A 20,466-nucleotide genomic window follows, 5' to 3' on the forward strand; every position below is an offset into this window, starting at 1 on the left:
CGTGTCGGCCTGTCTGGTTGGCATTCTGACTGCGAGTCGGCGAACTTGCCATAATATTAGAGATAGTAGAGACAGCGTCTGTCTGGCATCTGAATAGTATGGGTAAACGTTATTTGCCAATTTCGACAAGCATAGTGATGTTTATAGTCTACTGCATATATTATAACACTCTATACTGCAAATAGTGTCTCACTGAACGAGCAGTATGGTAGGGTGTCGCTTCGAGTCGAAAGGATGATTGGAAGCATAGCATCCATGCTCACTAGGATCAGTGTATTGATCCCAAACATGCATTCAAAATTTAACGATGCGATAGGATTATTTTTCCATACACAACTTAGATCTAAGATTATGCAAAGAGCTTGTTTGCTTTGAGATTTGTTCCTGGCATGGGTAGCAAGCAATGGATCTTATCGCCGCTCTCTCCGACACCGCTGCGATCGAAACGAACCCCGCGCCAATCGCCACTGCAGCGTTTGTCATGTGTTGCTTATCAAGCATCCCGCCCGCGGTCACGCCGCCACTTTTCTTGTCAGACTGCATTCAGCTTTTATCACACACAATAACAACTTTTTGGTGACTGATTGTTCAGTATTTGTGGTGGTCTCACCGAATAGCAGACCAAAGAGGATATATCAGAGATTGAAATCTCAGATGGCACCTTCTCTCGAGGAGCCGACCGCGGCCTATCTCGAGGCGCGGTCGAAGATGGCCCCGAATCTGGTGGCTCCCGAGCCAGGTATGTCAGATATGAAGCAGGCATATTTGTCTAGCATATGATCAGTTTACTAATATCTGAGAAGAACATTGCCCTGGACCCGAGTCTGAACAAGCAGGCAAAGGCGATGCCTGTGCGGGGTGCCCCAATCAATCGATCTGCGCATCTGCGCCCAAAGGCCCCGACCCCGATATCCCCATCATCACCGAGCGACTATCGCAAATACGACACAAAATCCTCGTACTCTCTGGCAAAGGCGGCGTTGGAAAATCTACATTCACATCTCTACTCTCCCACGCATTCGCCGCAAACCCCGAATCGACTGTGGGTGTAATGGATACCGATATCTGCGGGCCGTCGATACCAAAAATGATGGGTGTCGAGGCGGAGACAATCCACGTGAGCAATGCAGGCTGGAGTCCGGTGTGGGTGACGGACAATTTAGCCACGATGAGCGTGCAGTTCATGCTGCCCAATCGCGACGATGCGGTTATTTGGAGAGGGCCGAAGAAGAACGGACTCATTAAACAATTTCTGAAGGACGTGGATTGGGGTGAGATGGATTACTTGGTCATCGACACACCTCCGGGGACGTCAGACGAGCATCTGTCCGTCAACTCTCTTCTTAAGGAGTCTGGCGTAGATGGCGCAGTGGTTGTCACTACCCCGCAGGAGGTCTCGTTGCTCGACGTCAGGAAGGAAATTGACTTTTGCCGCAAGGCAGGCATTCGCATCCTGGGGCTAGTCGAGAACATGTCTGGCTTTGTGTGCGGGTCGTGCAACACTAAGACCCAGATCTTCCGGGCTACCACCGGGGGCGGAAAGCGACTCGCCAAGAAGATGGGCATTCCTTTCCTGGGCGCTGTGCCTCTTGACCCCCGGGTGGGAATGGCATGTGATTATGGCGAGAGCTTCGTGGATCATTATCCTGACAGCCCAGCATCGATTGCGATCAAAAAAGTCGTCCGCTCGGTTGCTGGGATGATTGGAGAGGATCCCAACGATGTTTTGCCGGAAGATGTGGCGGAGTGATTCTTATCATATATATGATGGTCGATCTGATTTCACGGGCGTTCAGCATTGGGATAGCAAGCCGAGGTCTTTTCATTTGTGGGTGTTTCGGGCATTTTTGACCAAGAAGTCATTTAGATACCAGATCTTTAAACCGTTCTTTGTTTCCCGCTCGACCTTTCCCATCGCTTCTCCTTTTCTTTACTATTTTCGTACTGCCCCAAGGCACTCTTCGTAGTCTTCGCTTACACCATTGGGGGCGAGATACACCTAGCTTGGGGGCTGCGCGGGGGAGAAAGAACCCGTGTTCACGGATAGGAGTTCGTGTGTTTATTGCAAATGACTAGCAGTTAATAACCAACTACCGACTTACGTTATTAGTGCTCACTAAGCCCTAGACCAAAGCGAAGGAAGTTGCTGCTGTCGATCCTATAGATAGAAACGAGATACAAACATGAAGTGTACTATGTAACATGATAATGAAGTCCACCCATTCCATCAGTCATATTTACTTGCTAGACAGCTTGGCGACCAGAAACTGCCGGACCGCCCGCCAAGTGGGAAAGTATGGGCCTGAAAAAGGGTGCTTGGCAGATTGCAAGGTGAATCCCCGCCGAGCCATCCATCGGACCATTTCCATCTCACCGTTTGCTTGGCTCTGTTTGAGGGAGACGGAAATCCGCTGATGAAGATCCGCAACGGGGGGTTGGCCCGAGGTTGAACAATCAGGGTGCTACTCTTGTCTTAAGTGTTATTGGATCTTGATGAGGCCTTCGATAATGCCGAGAAAGATAAGTAGCATTTCTAAACATACAAAATTATTGCTGCTACTACCTAGATGGGTTCAAGATCAACCTTCCCCCTGGAGTAGCCGATTAGATAGATGATGCACTAAGTAGTCTTGTGTCACGCTTTCTTTGCCTGGCAGGTTAACGGGTTAACCAAGAAACTAGTAACCGCTGGGCAAACAGAAAGTCTATCCTCCAACTGTGTTGTCGGACATCCATTCGTCCAATTTCTTGAACTTCTCTTGGGCAATGATGAACACTACCAAAAACTCGACTGCCTACGTACGCGGCTTTCCAGGGCTGAGTAAGAATCCTGCTGTTCAGATCGATCTACTACTGTGTACGTGGGCACAATTGCGAAATGTTTAGCCACGCATGCATGACTCGTCCATTGACGTACTCGGGATTCGAGATTCTTATGTGGACTGGAGCCACGCCGATGCAGCGTACCTTGTGCACTGTTGCTGCTGCTGCCTGAACATTAATGCCGAGTGGCTCAATGGCAGGGCAGCCGGTGGGAAAAAGCCGGCGTCCCACGCTGGACTTTGTAACACGCCTAACTCAAAGTTTATCCACGGGAACCGCTTTCGAGGCACGCTGGTGTTTCATGATGTTTTTCACTGGTGATTGGCCGATGACCCCTGGCCCTGGCGGTTAGACTGTTTCACCAGGAGCCACTCAGGGACTCGCTCGCCCCGGTCGCTGTCAAGGAAAAGAGGCCAGTCGCCTGTCAAAGGCAGGTTCCTCATGTCCCATGCGCTCTCTGCTACTGTGAACAGAAGAAAATATAGAGTTTTCTGCAGCAGCACAAGCGGAAGATCCAAGTTGAACCCACTTTCTTTCTCCTCCCACTCCCCGCTGGTGTCAGGCAAATGAAGATGGATATCCCCTGGGTTTTCCCCCATGAATCCAGGCTAACTGGGCCTGGATCATCCAGGATTGGTTGATGATTCCACCGCTGGGCTTTTGGGACCAGACTGGTCCAGCTAGTTGGAACAATGCCACCCCTCCAGCCTCCGTGCTGGGTGGATCAATGTAGAGTGCAAAAGTCTTGGTGTCTTGGGCGAATCAACTATAGTAGGGCCTGCTAAAAGTCGCTCGACGGTGAATAATGCCTCTCCGAACTTTTTCCTTTTCGACTTGCTGCCCTTTTATAGACTGCACTTCTTTCCCCTTTTTGTTTACATTTCTCTTCTAGTTCGTTAACCTTAGTGTTCTTTCATTTCTGTTTCCGCTGTCATTTACTTTCTCATCTGCTGGGCTTTGTTGGGCTGAGCGCTACTACTTTCTCTCTCTCTTGGTCTGGTCTGTTCGTTGCTCCGCCAGTTGGTTCACTCAGCCTCGTAACATCACAGTATACCAGGCTAAGTCAGGACTTTGGCCCCCATACTGCTTCCCCTTTTTAAGAACTCAATCCTTCTGGAAAGGATTCTATTTCTCAATTCTCAAACTACTTAATACGTTCTTTGTTTTCGAATTGTTTTGTTCTGAAACTTGTCGGGCCCTATCCCCTCTTTTTTTTTTTTATAGTCCGCCTGTCGACATCATATCCAGAGTGAGCCACCATGCAGCTCCTCCAGTCTCTCATTGTTGCCATTTGCTTCAGCTACGGCGTCCTCTCTTTACCCCATGGTCCGTCAAACCAGCATAAAGCACGCTCCTTCAAGGTTGAACGGGCCCGTCGTGGAACCGGTGCTCTGCATGGGCCCGCTGCTCTCCGCAAAGCATACCGGAAGTATGGAATAGCTCCCAGCAGTTTCAACATTGATCTGGCAGACTTTAAGCCCATTACCACAAGCCACGCTGCTGCTGGAAGCGAGGTTTCGGAGCCTGATCAGACTGGCGCTGTCAGTGCTACTTCGGTCGAGAGCGATGCCGAGTTCGTTTCGCCTGTGCTCATCGGCGGCCAGAAGGTCGTCATGACCTTTGACACTGGTTCTTCTGACTTGTAAGTCTTACTGCAGCTGTCTACGTTTTGGTACAATGATTAACGTTATATTACAGTTGGGTGCTTGACACGAATCTCAACGAAACCTTGACGGGACACACAGAGTACAACCCTTCAAACTCCTCGACCTTCAAGAAGATGGATGGATACACCTTTGATGTCTCGTATGGTGACGACTCGTACGCCTCTGGCCCTGTCGGAACGGATACTGTCAACATTGGCGGCGCCGTTGTCGACAAGCAAGCCTTCGGTGTCCCCAACAAGGTATCCCAGTCATTCATCGACGACACGAACTCCAACGGCCTGGTCGGGTTGGGCTTTTCCTCCATCAACACCATCAAGCCGGAGGCGCAAAAGACGTTCTTCGCCAACGTCGCATCCAGTCTGGACGAGCCCGTCATGACCGCCTCGCTCAAGTCCGACGGAGTGGGCGAGTACGAGTTTGGCACGATCGACAAGAACAAGTACCAGGGCAACATTGCCAACGTCAGTGTGGACTCATCGAACGGATACTGGCAGTTCTCCACCCCTAAGTATTCCGTGGCAGACGGAGAGCTGAAGGACATTGGAAGCGTCAACACCTCGATCGCGGACACCGGTACCTCCCTTATGCTGTTGGATGACGACGTGGTTACTGCCTACTACGCGCAAGTTCCCAACTCGGTGTACGTGGGCAGTGCCGGTGGCTACATCTACCCCTGCAACACCACTCTCCCCAGCTTCTCCCTGGTTCTCGGCGAGTCGAGCCTGGCCACGATCCCCGGCAACCTGATCAACTTCTCCAAGGTTGGAACCAACACCACCACCGGACAGGCCTGTAAGCTGCCCTCACTGAATATACTTGATTGAACATGATTGACTGATTTTGCTGGTTAGTGTGCTTTGGCGGCATTCAATCCAACGGCAAGACCTCGCTGCAGATTCTTGGTGACACTTTCTTGAAGGCCTTCTTTGTCGTCTTTGACATGCGTGGACCCTCTCTTGGTGTTGCCTCCCCCAAGAACTAGTTTCCTTTTCTGTAATTTCCCCGCGTGTAATAATATCGGCTGAGATTTGGACTGTATCCTACGTGGGCAGATGGATGGACAGTTGCTCACGTGCATTGCTTTGCCTTGGGTCTGCGAGTCAAGGCGGGAGTCGCGTGGCTGTAGTTACAATTCATTTTACATATTTGCAAGATTAATATGCCATATCGGCAAGAGGAAATAGAGTCATTGCTGAAATAGCTGTGCAAACGAAACAGATTTGTTGCGGAAAATGTAACTATTTCGTAGATCAGAAGCACTTGCATTGCTGAGTAAGCCAACAGCCCTAAACGGTTTTGGGCGATCAGCCCGGAAAGGGAGAAGGGGGAAAAAGGAAAGAAAAAAAATATTGACAGTGAATGCAGACGGAGAGTCCGAGTACTCCTCAATTGGTCGCTAGCATTATCACTCAGCTTGTAAAGAAAAATCATCTAATCTAAACCCCTTAATTCACCCAATAAACAAGATCCCTCTCAGTCAGGGATCTTGTGTTAGCAGCGACCAAGGTGACGCTCCTCAGGCCAACGGGGGCACTTCTGCGGGTCGCCAGCAGAAGAACCCCGCGGTTCGCTCGACCGCTGAATCACCGTGACTGCGTAGGATTCAATCCTGCCCCTCCTCTTTTGTTCACAACCTCGTCGTCCCTCCTCCTCTTCCTCCAGCCTGCCGGTCGCCCATTCGCAAAAATGGCCATCAACTCTGCCCCCGAGTCCTCCCTCCTGTCCCTCCTCTACCGCTCCTACCCTACCGCCGTCTCCCCCGACGCTACGGAGCCCGACCTTCACACGGCCACCCCCAAAATCTTCCCGCAGACTAGCTTTTCCGTCGCCGAAGAGGCCGACGTCAAGCAATGGCTGGCTACCATCTCCGGTCTGCAGACCGCTCTCAGCAAGGATGACAAGCCCGTCGTCTCGACCATCCTCGCCCAGCTGAACTCTCACCTCGCCACCCGCACAACCCTGCTCGGTGCGAAGCCCTCCGTGGCTGATATCGCCGTCTACGCTCTCGTCGCTCCTCTCGTCGAGAAATGGACCCCCGAGGAGCGTACCGGCGAGCAGGGCTACCACCACATCGTCCGTCACGTTGACTTCGTTCAGAACAGCCGCATTTTCGCTCTCCAGATCCCCGACGAGGAGAAGGTCACCATTGACGTGAACGACGTCCGCTTCGTGCCCAAGCCCGTCGACCCCAAGGAGGAGAAGGAGCGCAAGAAGAAGGAGAAGGCCGCTGCTCAGAAGCCCGCCGAGGCTGCTGGTAAGCCCCTCGTTGTCGGACAGGGCAAGCCCGAGGCTGCGGCCAAGGCCGATGGTGCTAAGGGTGACGCCGCTGCTGCTGGTAAGCCCGAGGGCAAGCCCAAGAAGGAGAAGAAGGAAAAGAAGGAGAAGCCGGCCAAGGCTGCGCCCGCCCCTGCTGCTCCCCCGTCTCCCTCCGTCATTGACCTCCGTGTCGGTCACATTCTTCGTGCCGTCAACCACCCCAACGCCGACTCCCTCTACGTCTCGACCATCGACTGCGGTGACGCCCCGGGCACCGAGAACACCTCTCTGGATGAGGCCACCGGCAAGACCGTCCGCACTGTGTGCTCCGGTCTGAACGGTCTGATTCCCCTGGAGGAGATGCAGAACCGCAAGATCGTCGCCGTCTGCAACCTGAAGCCCGTCACCATGCGTGGCATCAAGTCCTGCGCCATGGTCTTGGCCGCCTCTCCCCGCGTGGCTGAGGGCGAGGACTCGCACGCTGGACCCGTCGAGCTCGTTTCGCCTCCTGCCGATGCCCCTGCCGGTGAGCGCGTGTGCTTCGAGGGCTGGACCGAGGGTGAGCCCGAGAAGGTGCTCAACCCCAAGAAGAAGGTCTGGGAGACCTACCAGCCTGGATTCACCACCACCGATGCCCTCGAGGTTGCCTTTGAGATGAGCGCCGTTCCTGCCGTGCAGGGCCAGGAAGGCAAGCCCGCTCTGGGTAAGCTGAAGACGCAGTCCGGTGGCCTTTGCACAGTCAAGACCCTGAAGGGTGCGGCTGTCCGGTAAGGGAATAATTGACTCGGAGAGGGGGCAGATATAAAAAGCAGTTTTGAACCAGATGAAATGGGGAAAAAAGAGGGGCTGCTCTAATCAAAAACGTAAATAGCCAGTTATGATTGATAGCGCCATTGCAAGTTAGACGAGGAATGGGAATGAATTATCGATACATACTATCTCTATACCATAACCTTAATTTCAACCATCGGTTTTAAGCTTACCCCTCACAACGATACCTGCCAAGTTTACCGTTTACACCCCCTCCGAGAACGTACCCAAACATCGCGGAAATCTCCCGCTACCGGAACATAATCATCAAACTTGTACCACCTTCAGGACCATTCATATTTCTCTTCCATCTTCCTTGCCAGTATCATCCATAGTATAATACATACATACCATTATCCACAGAAAAACTCTCCAGCACCATACATTAGTCATTTCCATAAGAAGGATACATTCAATATAACCATGCGAGCAGTCCGATACCACGGCCGAGGCGATATCCGAGTTGAGGAGATCCAGGAACCCGGGTCGTGCGGGGTGGGTGAGGTGAAGGTTTGTCTTACTTACTATCTTGTTCATTTCATTAGCTATTATTTGGCTATATATCTGGTAGTATTATAATAATACCCTTGTTGTGTTGGGTTTTGCATGATCTATTATCTTAACTCTACTGACTTGGTACACTCTTATTGATATAATATGATAAACTAATATTGTTGATACTAGATCAGACCTGCTTTCGTGGGTATATGTGGTAGTGGTACGTTCGACACCTACATTTACTCACTATGTTATTCGGCACTTAGCAACACAGACTGATAAAAACGAAAGACATCCACGAATACCTCCACGGCCCGTCGACCATCCCGAGCAATACGCACCCCATAACGGGGGAGAAGATCCCCGTGACACTAGGTCACGAGTTCAGCGGGACTGTTATAGAAGTAGGGGACGGAGTCACTCGTCTCCATGTGGGGGATAATGTGGCTATTAAGCCGAATCTGTTTGATGGCGGGTGTGCGGCTTGTCTCGGGGGTTGGGTGAATTGTTGTGATAATTTGGGGTTTGTGGGGTTTAGTGGTATGTTCTATCATTCTTTCTCTTTTCTTGTTATGGTGGCTGGTGTAGAGTGGTGTCTATTTGAAGATTGGCTGATTATGTGCAGGTAGTGCTGGGGGATTGTCGGATTATGTTGTTGTCAAGGAGGATAGGGCTGTGAGGTTGCCGGACGGGTTTGAGTTGGACCTTGGGGGTGAGTTGATCATCTCTTACTATTCGATATGGGATATGGTGCTGATTGTGTAGCGCTGGTTGAGCCGTTGACTGTGGCATGGCATGCAGTCAATCGATCTTCTATTCAGAATGATCATGCTCGTACGGCGCTGGTGGTGGGTGCTGGACCCATTGGACTTGCGGTACTTCTGGTTCTCAAGGCCCGTGGCGTGGAAAACATTGTCGTTGTGGAGGTCGCGTCGCAGCGGAGAGAGCTTGCCAGCTCTTTGGGTGCTACGCGTGTTATTGACCCCCGGACAGAGGATGTTGTGGCCACGGTGCGTGCAATGACGGGCAATGCCGGAGCTGATATAGCATTTGAATGCTCTGCTGTGCAAGCAGGACTGGATACCGCTTTGAAAGGGATCCGGGCACGGGGCACAATGACGATTCTTTCTCTCTGGAGCGACAAGCCAGCAATCGATGCATTTGACGTGGTACTAGGCGAGAAGCACGTGGTAGGGTCGGTGATATATGAAGACGGAGAATTCGAGGCCGTCATCGACGCTATGTGGTCAGGTACGTGACTGCCAGCCAGCCATGCTTGACCATTCACACGTTATACCGAAGCTGACTGAACACAGGCAAACTCAACCCTCGGGCCTTAATCACCAGTAAAATCCGCATGGAAGACATAGTCGAAAAAGGCTTCAAATCCTTAATCCACGGCCGAGACAACCAGATCAAGATCTTGGTGGACATTTCGGCATGAAAGTCCGAGACATCCAGGGCGAGTGGGACGAGTATTGATCAGCTGCGGCTGGCGGTGTGTTGCACGACGTGGTCCAAATCCAGATACGTGTGTTGTTACTTGCATTTTAGCCCGTGTTATACATGACAACATCCATACCATGCACATCTTCCCTCTCACCCGAGGATTGGCGTACTTCTTGAAGGCGCAGCACAGCCAGTTTTCTTGCAATGCCGAGACCAGCAGAAGCAGACGTGTCAGCAATGCCAAGGCACTTCTTAATCCGGGCACCCCGTGTCGTAGACTGGTCCGCCCGGGGAGGGGGGAATACGGCGCTAGTTATTGTGTTGTAGAATGGATCCCTGCAGTGTTGTCTCTCAGTATCCATGGGAAGAAGGAAGTCCTCTGGAGAGGAGGCGAAGCGAGGCGGGGGATTATACGCTACTGTACCTTTGACGTCCAACACGTGTGTGGAATAATGAATACGAGAGACTGAACAGGGATGGCAAGTGCAACCACGACAGCACGCTGTCCAGTCTTTCGGAACGGTTGGTGGTGCCAAGCAGTGCTATTCCCGCGCGACTCTGCCGGGGCGGGGTCGATTTCTCGTATAACCTCATCCATCCCCAAGTAGTTCGATGCAGGAGCAGCGTCCAGCGGGCAAACCCGTCCGTCAGACGTCAACTAGTTTGTTAACTAGTGAGATAGTTGGATGACTCCACTCCGCCTGATTCAGCGGGGATGGTTCACCCCGACGCCAGTTCGTTCTGGACAATTGGAGATGCCGGCCGGCCCTGTCAGTTCGTGCTATTCCCGATGGATAGTTAGTCGAATCGAGGTGTCATATATCCCAATATCTAGTAAGCTTAGTGTGTAGTTAGTAACAATGATCGGGATTTCGGCAATTAAAGGGGACTTCCTACTAGGAACTTACTGTAGTCTAGACCTCGTCGCCACTCCAACTATTGCCCCTAACACAGACACACAGCATAGTATCACACAATTAAGTAATATCGTCCCCTATTCAGTATTCCACCTTTAATATATTAAGCTATCAAGTAGTAGTGAATGACTTACCTCCGAGATCTCCCCACCCTTCACCTCGGAGATAACGCAACTCATCCTCATCTATCTATGTAGTATTCGTTCATCACGCGCACTTAAACCCTTCATCCTTGCTTACCCTTTTATTGTGTCCTTCCCTTCGACTCAAATTCAAACACAAGCACAAGCACAACGGACATATCCCAGTCATTAGTTACTTCTACTTAGTTCGGCTTAGTGTCTATACTAGTCTGCAGAAGGAACATGCGTTCGATCGCGCCACTTTGGGGTAAGTAAGCGGTAGTATGAGGAATCACGTCAAATGGTGCAAGATGGTTACGCGATAGTATCAAATGACTGAAGTAAGTTTTAGGCTAGTTAGTGGTATACGGTGTGTCTGGATGCACGGACGGGTCTAAAGAAGTACGTAGGTACTTGTGGGATATGGAATGGCAGTATGAATGGGTGGTGGATTTTATTTTATGTCTAACATTTCTAATCAAAGAGACCTTATGGTCAGGGATAATTGAATTATCATGAGTACCTCTGTTTTTATTTGAATCCCAACCGTGCTTGTTCAATATTCATGTTGCTGTTAATAGGATAGTCGGGTTGGCGACGTGGACGTCACTCCTCATAGCCGTAGATTTCGGACAATGAGAACAGAGGTGGTACACAGGTATGTCGTTTCGGAGAATAATCTATTGATTATTCATTCACACACTTAGTCCAGTTTATTAGCTGATGGATTGGTTACTCAAATACTAAGATGATGAGGTGATGAGTCAAGAAGTAGCAGTAACGCGAAGAAGAGTATGGAATTGAGACGATGTCTTCTACATGCATAAAGGGGCGTAACAGTGGCTGCCGTCGTCTGTATGCATGTCTCGCCTCCACTTAAGCCGACCTGCCTTTTGCCTTTCCTTCTTCCAACCTGTGCTAATTTAAGGAACAGAGAGAGAAGTGCAAGGGCTGGAAAATGAATCATTGCAAATTTTAACTCACGACTGTTACAGTTTGTTTGTCGGGAATAATGAATAATGATCACGATTATTAGTATGGTCTGATCATAAGTAGTAGAAGAGTACTTAGTGTAATAAGTATCTACCTGTGTTTCATCTTCCTTATAATGACGATTATAACAAGTGCATAAATCCTGACATTATTAACTGGTACCTAACACTGACACCATACCCAGACTTCCCCCATTCTATTAATAACCACACATAAGTATCCATTAACCTAAGACTAGACTACTACTACTAATTACTACCTAACCAACTAACTAACTAGTAAGTAAGTAAGTATCCATCGTCCAAGCTCTATCCATCATCTCCTTTTTCCTTTCAGGTTTTCTCAATCCGAAGAACCCAATTGTGTGGATACCCCCCGAATCCATCCTGACTTTCAATGGTACTACGGAGAACAGTCCTAGATTAGTACTGTTCTACTTTAGTTACCTCCTCTCCCCACCCACGGTTTCAAACTTCAGGCCTGGTTGGTTCTTGTCGCTTCTTTTTTTTCTTGCGCAGCATCTCTTATCCGCCGTGTGCCTGATTCTGGCTCTGGCGTTCAAAACTAACTAACTAACCATCCATTCTAAATCTAGTTACTTAGACTAACTAAGGTAACCCCCGATTAGCCCATCGGCTCCCGGCGCCTCGATCTGGTCGATTTCCTTGGTTCGGGACGGGGATCGAGTGCAAGTAAACTAATTTTTTTTTCTCCTCCTCTTGGGCCTCTTACTCGTATACGACCTTTTTTCTTTTTCTTTTTCATTTTTTTTTATTCTCTATTTTACCCCCTTTGTGTTTTGCTGGTGGTCAGCAATTTCTGCAATTCGTTAGTCCTGGGGGTTTTATTTCATTTTGATTATTATTACTATTATTATTATCGTCGCTGTGCTACTGCTAATACTTCTGCTACTGTAATTTGAGGCGAAAGGCTGTCGGTGGTTTCCTTGACCTACCTTACCTTGCTGGAGACTAACTTGCCGAAAAGTGCCCCATCATGCTCTGATCGGGATTTATCTAATGAACCCTGTTTGCTGATCGCTTAGAGGGGAACTAATCATCTTGTCTGTCTCTGTCTGTCTGACTGATTCCGTGATTCTTAAACTTCTGAGACCCTGTCGCCTGTCGTTTGCGATTTTGGGTTTCTCTTGTTCTTGTCTTTAACTTTTTTTTTTCTTGCGCCCTAAGCATGTTATAGCGCTGAGTTCGGCTCTACGCTGACATTGCTATTATTCTTGTTACCTACTTATCTACTACCCCCTTACCGTTGATATCTATTCTTGGACTTCTTGTTGGTTGTGCTGGCCAACCTTCGTCATGGGTACTCCACTTGTTGGTACCGCGATTATCACCGGCGCGAATGGATTGCTCGGCTCGGAGATAGCTGTCTCGATTGCCAAAGCGCAGCCTTTTGTTCACTTGCTGCTAGTGGCCCGCGATATCAGATCCGACAGCATCAAGGATGTGACGGACAGGATCCGTCTCATCGGACCCCGCTCCGTCGAGGTGGTTAAGGCAGACCTTGCCTGCTTCAACTCCGTCGTGAGCTTTTCCCAATACACCGTCGAGAGGGTGCGAAGTAAAGAGATCCCTCCCGTGATCTTGTTGATCAACTCTGCCGCAACTTCGTCATACGTTACCGATCAAGTCACACGAGATGGGTACGATCCCGTTTACCAGACCAACTGCATCGCGCCGTTCCTGTTGACCGTGAGCCTGCTCGAGGCCTTCCGCGCAGGCGACGGTACACCGAACGGTGGTGCTCGAGTAATCAATATCGGGTGCTCCTCCATATCCAAGGGATCCCTGGACTATTTTGACGGCGAAGACCCGGAGAGTGCCACCCAGCCGCCAGGAACACCAATTGGCGCCAAGGAAGCGACCAGTCGCTTCGGAAGTAGTAAGCTGCTAATGAGCGCGGCCATGTATGCCCTGCGTCGAAGTCTGGTACTTGTGAGTAGTCCTTCCCTACGGTTCCATAAGTACCCCACTAACAGAAGCCGAATGGGGTAGACGGGCAACATCTCGCTCAATGTATACACAATGGACCCCGGCGGTTTGACCGGAGAGAGCCACCTAACGACCGATGCCCCGTTATCGGTCCGAATGGCACACCAGACGCGGTCTGGACTCCGGCCATTCCTGCGGGTGTTTTCCAAGAGTGCGATAAACAAGGCTAGCGTTCCAGCCAAAGTTATTGCGAGAGTCGCATTTCAAAAGGAGACGGTGGAGAACTGGGGAAGGGAACGATATTATATCTTGGATAGCGAATACGAGGCCGCATCCGTCATTCCGGCCTTGCGGGATGTGCCGCGCATGGATATGCTGCTGCAGAAGATCATGCGCCAGATCGAGATAGGCGTCAAGGGCATGGGCTCTCCTCAATCAAGAGTCTCGCGGCTGACTGCTCGTTAGTTGGAAGCCTGGATTTACTTCTGACATCATCTCTTCTGTTCTGTGCCTTTTGCGTGGTGCTATCCCAAAATTAGGAGCATTTCTAGGGCGTTACTTCGAATCTTTGGTTGAACCTGGGTTTGCAGATAAGGAGTTTTTGGGACATGAAAATCCACATTTGCTGTATTTAGAAAATGAACTGTACAGGATCGATTAGCCGCCAATCAAGATGGATAACCACCGCAGCTGATCCGAAGATAATGGAACCGAGAAAAACGTGGAGTAAGAGAGGAGGGAGACGAGCAAGAGGGAGGTTGCATGGCTGCAAACGGTAGCAGGCCTGATGCCGGATTCGGATCTGGACCCGGAAGGCGGGCCACGCTTGGCGCCTCTTGCTCGTCGCCGCCTTGAGCCTACGTTCGGTCGACGCAATCAATGCTACCGTCAGACTTCGTTGTTCAATTCTCACGCTCGTTCGGTCCCTTGACTCCTTTTCGGTACCTTTTTATTAATCTCCTGGATCTGCGATCCGCTAACATTCTTCGTCGCCCGTGCCCACGTCGGTGTTGTTTTCTTACTCCCCCCGTAAGCGCATTCCAGGGATTCTTGAAGCTGGTGGTCATCGCTCCGGGATCTAGGAGCCCCGGAGGTTCTTTGCTTCAGGACCTGTTCCCTAGCTACATGCAATTGTAGGAGAGATGAACCGGCATCACGCCTTCTCGAATGGCTATGCTGCCTATCCTCGCGGCAAAGCCAGCCACAACACCTTTTCTATCTCTCCCCACCGGTAAGCGGCCCCTGCAACTGTCGAAGATCATCGCATACCATCACCATCTTCACATGAAATCGATTTCGCCGAAGGCCAATCGGTGGCCTCACATATCAGTCACCAAATTCGTTGTGCAGGAGGATGTTTTGACTGACATTGGTTTGCTAGCTTTCAACCGCGCCCCCAACCGGCTTTGCGACGTCGAAGACAGCTCCTCCAACGACTGTGCCTTATTGCCGCCATCTCAACGCTGCTTTTGATCCTCATTTTCCCTTCATTTCGAGCGTTATTCCTCCCCGCTGTCTCGCTTGGCCTTGTTTCCTCCGCGGAAGATCTACAATTAGAAACAGTCCGATACTATGACTTGTCTAAGATGCAGGGCAGTGGAAGTGGTTGGGAGCATGGAGAACGGGTACTCATGTGCACGCCCTTGAGGGATGCCGCGTCTCACCTGCCAATGTTCTTTTCGCATCTTCGCAACCTTACATACCCTCATAACCTGATTGATTTGGCATTTTTGGTTTCGGATTCCGAAGACGATACGATGGAAATGCTGTCATCGATGCTCGATGATCTGCAGAACGACGCCGATCCGAAGATGTCGTTCGGAGAGATCTCGGTCATCCAGAAGGATTTTGGTCAACAGGTTCAACAAGATGTGGAGAGTAGACACGGTTTTGCCGCCCAGGCAAGTCGCAGAAAGTTGATGGCTCAGGCACGAAACTGGCTGCTTAGCGCGACTCTGCGTCCGACGCACAGCTGGGTCTACTGGAGAGATGCAGACGTCTTGACGGCTCCTACTACGATTTTGGAGGACCTTATGAGACATGACAAGGATGTTATCGTTCCGAGTAAGTACTACGCGCGACCTCTGCTGTTGAGTTCTAACCTTGAGAATAGATGTTTGGCGTCCCCTGCCGGATTGGCTAGGTGGGGAACAACCGTACGATTTGAACTCCTGGCAGGAATCCGAAACCGCGCTGGCCCTTGCCGAAACTCTGGACGAGGATGCAGTCATTGTGGAGGGTTATGCCGAGTATGCAACGTGGAGACCTCACCTCGCGTATCTGCGTGACCCGTACGGGGATCCTGATATGGAGATGGAGCTTGATGGTGTGGGAGGTGTCAGTATTCTGGCAAAGGCCCGTGTCTTCCGGGCCGGTGTCCATTTCCCTGCCTTCAGTTTCGAGAAGCATGCCGAGACTGAAGGTTTCGGAAAGGTGAGACTTCAGACTCGTAAATTTATATGTAATATACTAACACTAAACAGATGGCGAGACGGATGGGCTTTTCGGTCATTGGCCTTCCGCACTACACGATTTGGCATCTTTATGAGCCGAGTGTGGATGACCTCCAACATATGGAGGAAATGGAGCAGGAGCGACTGGAACGTGAGAGAGAAGAACAAGAACAGGCTGAGCGTGCTGAGCGGGTTCAAACGCTGTTCAAGGACGCCAAGTCGCAGTGGGAGGACGATACTGCGAATATACAAGAAGCTATCGACAAGGAAGGGAAGAGCCAGGCGAGTGACTACTCGTCAGCATCAGATGCTGATAGCACAAAAGGCAGCGAAGAAGGTCCCGTGGCCCAGCCCGCTGCGAAAGAGCAGGGAAGTGCTGCGATCACACAGGAAGAGTCTACAAAAGAAAGAAAACAGGCGAAGCAATAGAGCAGTGATGCTTGGAGCTTCGAGGTCCAGTGATAGTCGAAACGAGCCACAAGAATTGGGTCAGGGAGTTTCCTCGAACAACGGCGCTGGAAACCTCACTATAGACTGACCATACAGCGCTGTGCTGGCCACAGGGCGACTTTCTTTGACTGGAACTACTGTTTCTGGATGGGCTCCTGTACTGTGTAAATGGTGTTGGGGACTATATTTGACATGGCTTTCCTTTGCTTCTACTTGATTGTCTGATCACACAAGAAACACATAATCTTGTTGATCTCTGTTATGGCTGAGATGATAGCTTTTAATTATGTACAGCATAGACCAATGATTTCTTATATTACATGAAATAATAGCCATCCCATCCGATGCTTTTCGTAATCAGATATTATGATGTAGATTTAAGTTGTGATTCCCACATCAGTTGCATGGCAAGTGCCGTTTGCAAATTAAGCGGTGGCCCGTGCATCCATCGATCTCGAAAAGCACGCGTACCGCGTCCAGAGCCCACCCGGAATGCTCTTCTGCACATCTACAATCCTCAGGAAGGGAACATAATCTAAGCGACTGCAACCCTTCCACAGGTCTTTATCTTTTGTCTGGAACGGAATTGAGGTCAAAGATGTCCACACAATCCGCCCAGAGCATCCTCTTCACCCACACGGCCCCGCAACAGGCCTTCCGATTACTCGAACTGCCACCAGATCTCGCAGAACTTCTTGCCTCCGACAATCCTCCAACGTACGTCTACAGCAACTCGATGCCAATCTCTACACCTCTTCCACCCAATTCAAGGAACGCCGAACTAATCAATTGAACCAACAGCCTCGAAATCAAATCCCCCACACCCACCACTGATTCCACCGATGCTCCCACCGACACCACCCGCGATTACATCAACCTCTGCACCCCAACCCAAACCTACCGCATTCGCCAAGTCCAGTCCTCCAACTCACTGCATGTCCTCCGTCCAAGTGACGATGGTATCCAGCGCGGCGACCTCGCCGTCATCGGCGCCACACAGGAAAACGACGAGCCCGTCCCCGACTTGAACCTCTCGGAGACAATGACTGCGATCGCGAAGTGCGGGTCCACGCTTGAACTACACACCCCGCAGGAGGGGTTCAATATTATCCCGATACTCGAGGGGTTGCTGAGAAAGTATGACTCTAGTGACGATATCTCGATGTCTACGGGGGACGGAGTGATGATGGTAGACTCTACGGACCGGAGGCAGATTGTTGAGAAGCTGTTTGCTGATGTTCCGGTGTCGAATCTGCAATGTGCGAGGGCCTGGAAGGATATTTGTGCGTTTGTATTACCTGCTACGGGCCGTGGGTGGGTGCCGACGGCGAGGGCCAAGGTTGGGGTGTGGAAGCGGGTGGTTGAGGGGGCTGTGTTGCAGGGGATTGATCTGGGGACGCAATTCTTGGTAGGGGATTTGTGGAAGTCGATGCTTGATGAGGATGGGGAGGGCGAGTGGCCGAGGGAGTTGTTTGAGGCGGTTGTAGGGAGGGTTTGTGAGACTGGTGATGAAGGGTCGTTGTTGGAGGGGGAATTAAAGTGTAAGTTTCCTGTACCCCGGAAGGCGTGGATTTGACTGGCCGGAGTTGACTCTTTTATCTACTGGTGCAGGGGCTAGTCTTGATAAGGAGCGGTGCGTGCGATGGGTTGGTGAAACCTATTTAGAGGCTGCGGCGCCTACGGCGGCTGCTGCTGTTGGACGTAGCGAGTTTCTCAACGCCTGGAAGGATCATCTGCCAGAAGGCTGGAGAGAGGAAGCTACGTTTTCGAAGCTTACGGTAGGATATTTCTCTTTCTTCGTCTTTCTTGCTCTACTCTAACAGTGTGTACAGGAGGATAAGCATAGATTCCCTGATCCAACGACTGTCTGCTTTGTCAGTGATGAGGATCGGCAGAAACTAAAGAAGAATCTCTCGACAGATGCTAGTGCGTCTACCGCTGCGAAAAAGACAAGAAACTGGCATGAATTGTTCAAGAACCAGAAGCGACAGAAGCGTTGAGGCTCTAATTCTAGAGGCATTATGAAGTTAATCAGGGTGGAAGCAGGTGTCTCTCAGCACCAGGCGTATTTCTCGTTCAAGTGCCATTCCACGTTTGCACCCAAGCCGTGCTCGGCACCAGTCCATCTCAGGCACGCAATGCTGCTCTTCTCCCGGTGGACTACTTCAGCCTTGGGGTCCAGCAAGGCAACTGCTTTTTTCAATAGCGGCGTTGGGTTCCAGAACTCAACTGTTGCCATGTTCCATCTGCACGCTTCGAGCTGAGCACGTCGCAGGACCGCCGCCATGGCTTTCACGATCTTCTCGCTTTGCTCTGGTGAGGTTGGCTCATCGTACACCCACCGGAGGATGTACAAGGTATTCTCCTCGGGCGTTTCACCAAAGTTCCTGTTCCAGGCACAGTACACCCCGGCACTGTCTTCTCCAGCACCCTTTGCGCGAGGTAATTCTCGGTCGGGATGAATCCTCTCCGCATAGAACTCTTCTCTTGCCCAATGCCATTCGAAGTGTTCGAAGTTCGGCGCAATCGCAATCCTGGGCACTGATGACTTTTGAGAGGCAGCTCTCAACAGTTCACGCTCCTTTTGCAAAACCTCCCCACTACATATGCTCTCGTGAACGTCCTCCGGTGCCAAAATCCTTGTTTTCGGGAGGTTGGCCTGGGCATTGGCAGAGGCATAAACTTCCTCGGAAATGGGCGACAAGGCAAAATGGCATGACGTGTATGGCTGCCAACCAAATTGAGCATAAAAGTCCTTTCCGATATCAGAGAAGAGAACTGTAAAAAGGCAACTCTTTCGAGTTTCTGTCTCCATCTTCCAGGTCTCGATCTTCTTGCTCAGCTCCTGCATCATTCGCTTGGCGTATCCTTTGCCTCTGAAGTCTGGCCGGCAATAGACACTTCCAATGCCATGAGTTGCGACGTCCTCCACAATACCGTCATGTGCCAACATGGCTTTCTTTCGGTATGTTTCGCAAGAACCGAGGATCGTTCTATGCTCTTCCGGCTCTTTGCGATCAACCAAGATCCAACAGGTCAAGCCATCCTTATTCAGCCGTTGCTGATACAGATGATTCTCGCGCGTGATATACGTCTCAAGGTCCAGACGGCCCTTCCATGCTCTGCTGTTGAGACGGATGGACTCGATCCGCTCCCCGGGGGTGGCAGGAACCAGCACCAGGTCAGGAGAATCCCCTTGAGGGAGCTCCTTGCCGTTGAAATAGGAGTTGTCAGCAGCGATCATGATGTCTACTTGGTAGAGCAGAGGGGTTCGTGCTTGTTGTCTGATGGAGGAACTTGGATATGAGGGTGAAAGCGATTCCAGTGAAGAAAAGTGGTAAAAGGACTACACGGCGCGTTCAGAGAAAGCAAAAGTTTAGAGCAAAGGAGCAACTCCGAAGGTGTTTGACCGGAGTCCGCGCAAGACCGCAAGGGGGGCACCGAATATAATAGATGGACCGATAAGGATAAGAAAGTACTAGACGTGCCCGGGATCACTTACTGGACGGGCAGGCAGCTGATACTATTCGCCCCGACAGCCGACGACAAGCGGCGACAAGCGCAGCGGTAAAAGAAGCTGAGGGATGGACTTGCCTGGATTGGGTTGCGTCTCATGCCCCGTGACGTCGAGCGGCGCATGATGACCACACACTTCCTTAGGGCATAGGGCTCGCCTGATGGGGGGAATCTTGGTCTGGGGTTCGGGGACTACCGGGGTTAGATTGAATTGATGCCGTGGAATATACTGGGCTACAATCTATTTTGGATCGAGTTGTCTAAGAATGATCAATTTGCCCGGAACTTGATATTAACTTTCTCGTTCTGTTGAATGCCCGTGATGAGTCAGTCAAATTGTTTAACTTTCCCCCCCTTTGTAGGCAATTGACAGACAAGACAGTTCCCCTACTGGGCAGGCGGTCGGAGAGTACCGGTACCTGTCACGTGGGGCAGCTGTCAGACCCGGCGGGGGTTTGTTCTCTGGATCCCCCCAACCATCTCTCCCACTCGAGGAATCCCCGTTCAGTCTCTCGCAATTGCTGCTGCTCCGTCTGGATGGTGGCGGCTGCTTTCTTATTTCT

General features: G+C 50.8%; 8 protein-coding genes across 8 annotated transcripts; 7 read left to right on the plus strand and 1 right to left on the minus strand.

Moving 5' to 3' along the window:
• Positions 1 to 692: 692 nt before the first annotated feature.
• Positions 693 to 2,176, plus strand: nbp35 (Fe-S cluster-binding ATPase). Its single transcript, XM_025707162.1, has 3 exons — positions 693 to 739; positions 804 to 1,633; positions 1,654 to 2,176. The coding sequence occupies exons 1-3, from the start codon at positions 709 to 711 to the stop codon at positions 1,849 to 1,851; spliced, it is 1,059 nt and encodes a 352-aa protein (XP_025560613.1). The 5' UTR covers positions 693 to 708; the 3' UTR covers positions 1,852 to 2,176.
• Positions 2,177 to 3,752: 1,576 nt separating this feature from the next.
• Positions 3,753 to 5,515, plus strand: BO88DRAFT_87976 (pepsin-like aspartic protease). Its single transcript, XM_025713224.1, has 3 exons — positions 3,753 to 4,465; positions 4,522 to 5,282; positions 5,342 to 5,515. Exons 1-3 carry the CDS (start codon positions 4,083 to 4,085, stop codon positions 5,470 to 5,472), a joined length of 1,275 nt encoding a protein of 424 aa, XP_025560614.1. The 5' UTR covers positions 3,753 to 4,082; the 3' UTR covers positions 5,473 to 5,515.
• A 335-nt stretch (positions 5,516 to 5,850) lies between these two features.
• BO88DRAFT_406497 (putative cofactor for methionyl- and glutamyl-tRNA synthetases) lies at positions 5,851 to 7,676 on the plus strand. The gene has a single exon (XM_025707163.1). The coding sequence runs from the start codon at positions 6,177 to 6,179 to the stop codon at positions 7,515 to 7,517; it is 1,341 nt and encodes a 446-aa protein (XP_025560615.1). The 5' UTR covers positions 5,851 to 6,176; the 3' UTR covers positions 7,518 to 7,676.
• Positions 7,677 to 7,979: 303 nt separating this feature from the next.
• BO88DRAFT_417169 (2,3-butanediol dehydrogenase) lies at positions 7,980 to 9,498 on the plus strand (the record flags this gene model as incomplete). The annotated part of the gene is made up of 6 exons (XM_025708295.1): positions 7,980 to 8,066; positions 8,241 to 8,274; positions 8,346 to 8,594; positions 8,680 to 8,766; positions 8,820 to 9,305; positions 9,371 to 9,498. 6 exons carry the CDS (start codon positions 7,980 to 7,982, stop codon positions 9,496 to 9,498), a joined length of 1,071 nt encoding a protein of 356 aa, XP_025560616.1.
• A 3,353-nt stretch (positions 9,499 to 12,851) lies between these two features.
• BO88DRAFT_345500 (glycosyltransferase family protein) lies at positions 12,852 to 13,949 on the plus strand (the record flags this gene model as incomplete). The annotated part of the gene is made up of 2 exons (XM_025703297.1): positions 12,852 to 13,487; positions 13,548 to 13,949. The coding sequence occupies 2 exons, from the start codon at positions 12,852 to 12,854 to the stop codon at positions 13,947 to 13,949; spliced, it is 1,038 nt and encodes a 345-aa protein (XP_025560617.1).
• A 422-nt stretch (positions 13,950 to 14,371) lies between these two features.
• Positions 14,372 to 16,717, plus strand: BO88DRAFT_406500 (ANP1/MMN9/VAN1 family protein). The gene is made up of 4 exons (XM_025707164.1): positions 14,372 to 14,715; positions 14,866 to 15,548; positions 15,598 to 15,917; positions 15,968 to 16,717. Exons 1-4 carry the CDS (start codon positions 14,627 to 14,629, stop codon positions 16,364 to 16,366), a joined length of 1,491 nt encoding a protein of 496 aa, XP_025560618.1. The 5' UTR covers positions 14,372 to 14,626; the 3' UTR covers positions 16,367 to 16,717.
• Positions 16,718 to 16,748: 31 nt separating this feature from the next.
• Positions 16,749 to 18,414, plus strand: BO88DRAFT_88032 (putative sister chromatid cohesion protein Dcc1). Its single transcript, XM_025713225.1, has 4 exons — positions 16,749 to 17,104; positions 17,189 to 17,928; positions 17,999 to 18,165; positions 18,220 to 18,414. The coding sequence occupies exons 1-4, from the start codon at positions 16,986 to 16,988 to the stop codon at positions 18,385 to 18,387; spliced, it is 1,194 nt and encodes a 397-aa protein (XP_025560619.1). The 5' UTR covers positions 16,749 to 16,985; the 3' UTR covers positions 18,388 to 18,414.
• On the minus strand, positions 18,220 to 19,920 carry BO88DRAFT_406502 (uncharacterized protein). The gene has a single exon (XM_025707165.1). It carries the CDS (start codon positions 19,629 to 19,631, stop codon positions 18,441 to 18,443), a length of 1,191 nt encoding a protein of 396 aa, XP_025560620.1. The 5' UTR covers positions 19,632 to 19,920; the 3' UTR covers positions 18,220 to 18,440.
• Positions 19,921 to 20,466: the final 546 nt, after the last annotated feature.

The sequence above is a fragment of the Aspergillus vadensis genome (assembly GCF_003184925.1).
Source record: "Aspergillus vadensis CBS 113365 unplaced genomic scaffold BO88scaffold_19, whole genome shotgun sequence".
In the NCBI taxonomy this organism is placed as follows: Eukaryota; Fungi; Ascomycota; class Eurotiomycetes; order Eurotiales; family Aspergillaceae; genus Aspergillus; species Aspergillus vadensis.

Bases quoted from the DNA above. Each gene is read 5' to 3' on its own strand.
- nbp35 (XM_025707162.1), top strand. From the start codon at position 709: ATGGCCCCGAATCTGGTGGCTCCCGAGCCAG. The intron at 740-803 runs GTATGTCAGATA...ATATCTGAGAAG, and splicing joins TCTGGTGGCTCCCGAGCCAG to AACATTGCCCTGGACCCGAG.
- BO88DRAFT_87976 (XM_025713224.1), top strand. From the start codon at position 4,083: ATGCAGCTCCTCCAGTCTCTCATTGTTGCCATTTGCTTCAGCTACGGC. The intron at 4,466-4,521 runs GTAAGTCTTACT...GTTATATTACAG, and splicing joins GACACTGGTTCTTCTGACTT to TTGGGTGCTTGACACGAATC. The intron at 5,283-5,341 runs GTAAGCTGCCCT...TTTGCTGGTTAG, and splicing joins CACCACCACCGGACAGGCCT to TGTGCTTTGGCGGCATTCAA.
- BO88DRAFT_406497 (XM_025707163.1), top strand. From the start codon at position 6,177: ATGGCCATCAACTCTGCCCCCGAGTCCTCCCTCCTGTCCCTCCTCTAC.
- BO88DRAFT_406500 (XM_025707164.1), top strand. From the start codon at position 14,627: ATGAACCGGCATCACGCCTTCTCGAATGGCTATGCTGCCTATCCTCGC. The intron at 14,716-14,865 runs GTAAGCGGCCCC...TTGGTTTGCTAG, and splicing joins TTTTCTATCTCTCCCCACCG to CTTTCAACCGCGCCCCCAAC. The intron at 15,549-15,597 runs GTAAGTACTACG...CCTTGAGAATAG, and splicing joins CAAGGATGTTATCGTTCCGA to ATGTTTGGCGTCCCCTGCCG.
- BO88DRAFT_88032 (XM_025713225.1), top strand. From the start codon at position 16,986: ATGTCCACACAATCCGCCCAGAGCATCCTCTTCACCCACACGGCCCCG. The intron at 17,105-17,188 runs GTACGTCTACAG...TTGAACCAACAG, and splicing joins GCCTCCGACAATCCTCCAAC to CCTCGAAATCAAATCCCCCA. The intron at 18,166-18,219 runs GTAGGATATTTC...CAGTGTGTACAG, and splicing joins CTACGTTTTCGAAGCTTACG to GAGGATAAGCATAGATTCCC.
- BO88DRAFT_406502 (XM_025707165.1), bottom strand. From the start codon at position 19,631: ATGATCGCTGCTGACAACTCCTATTTCAACGGCAAGGAGCTCCCTCAA.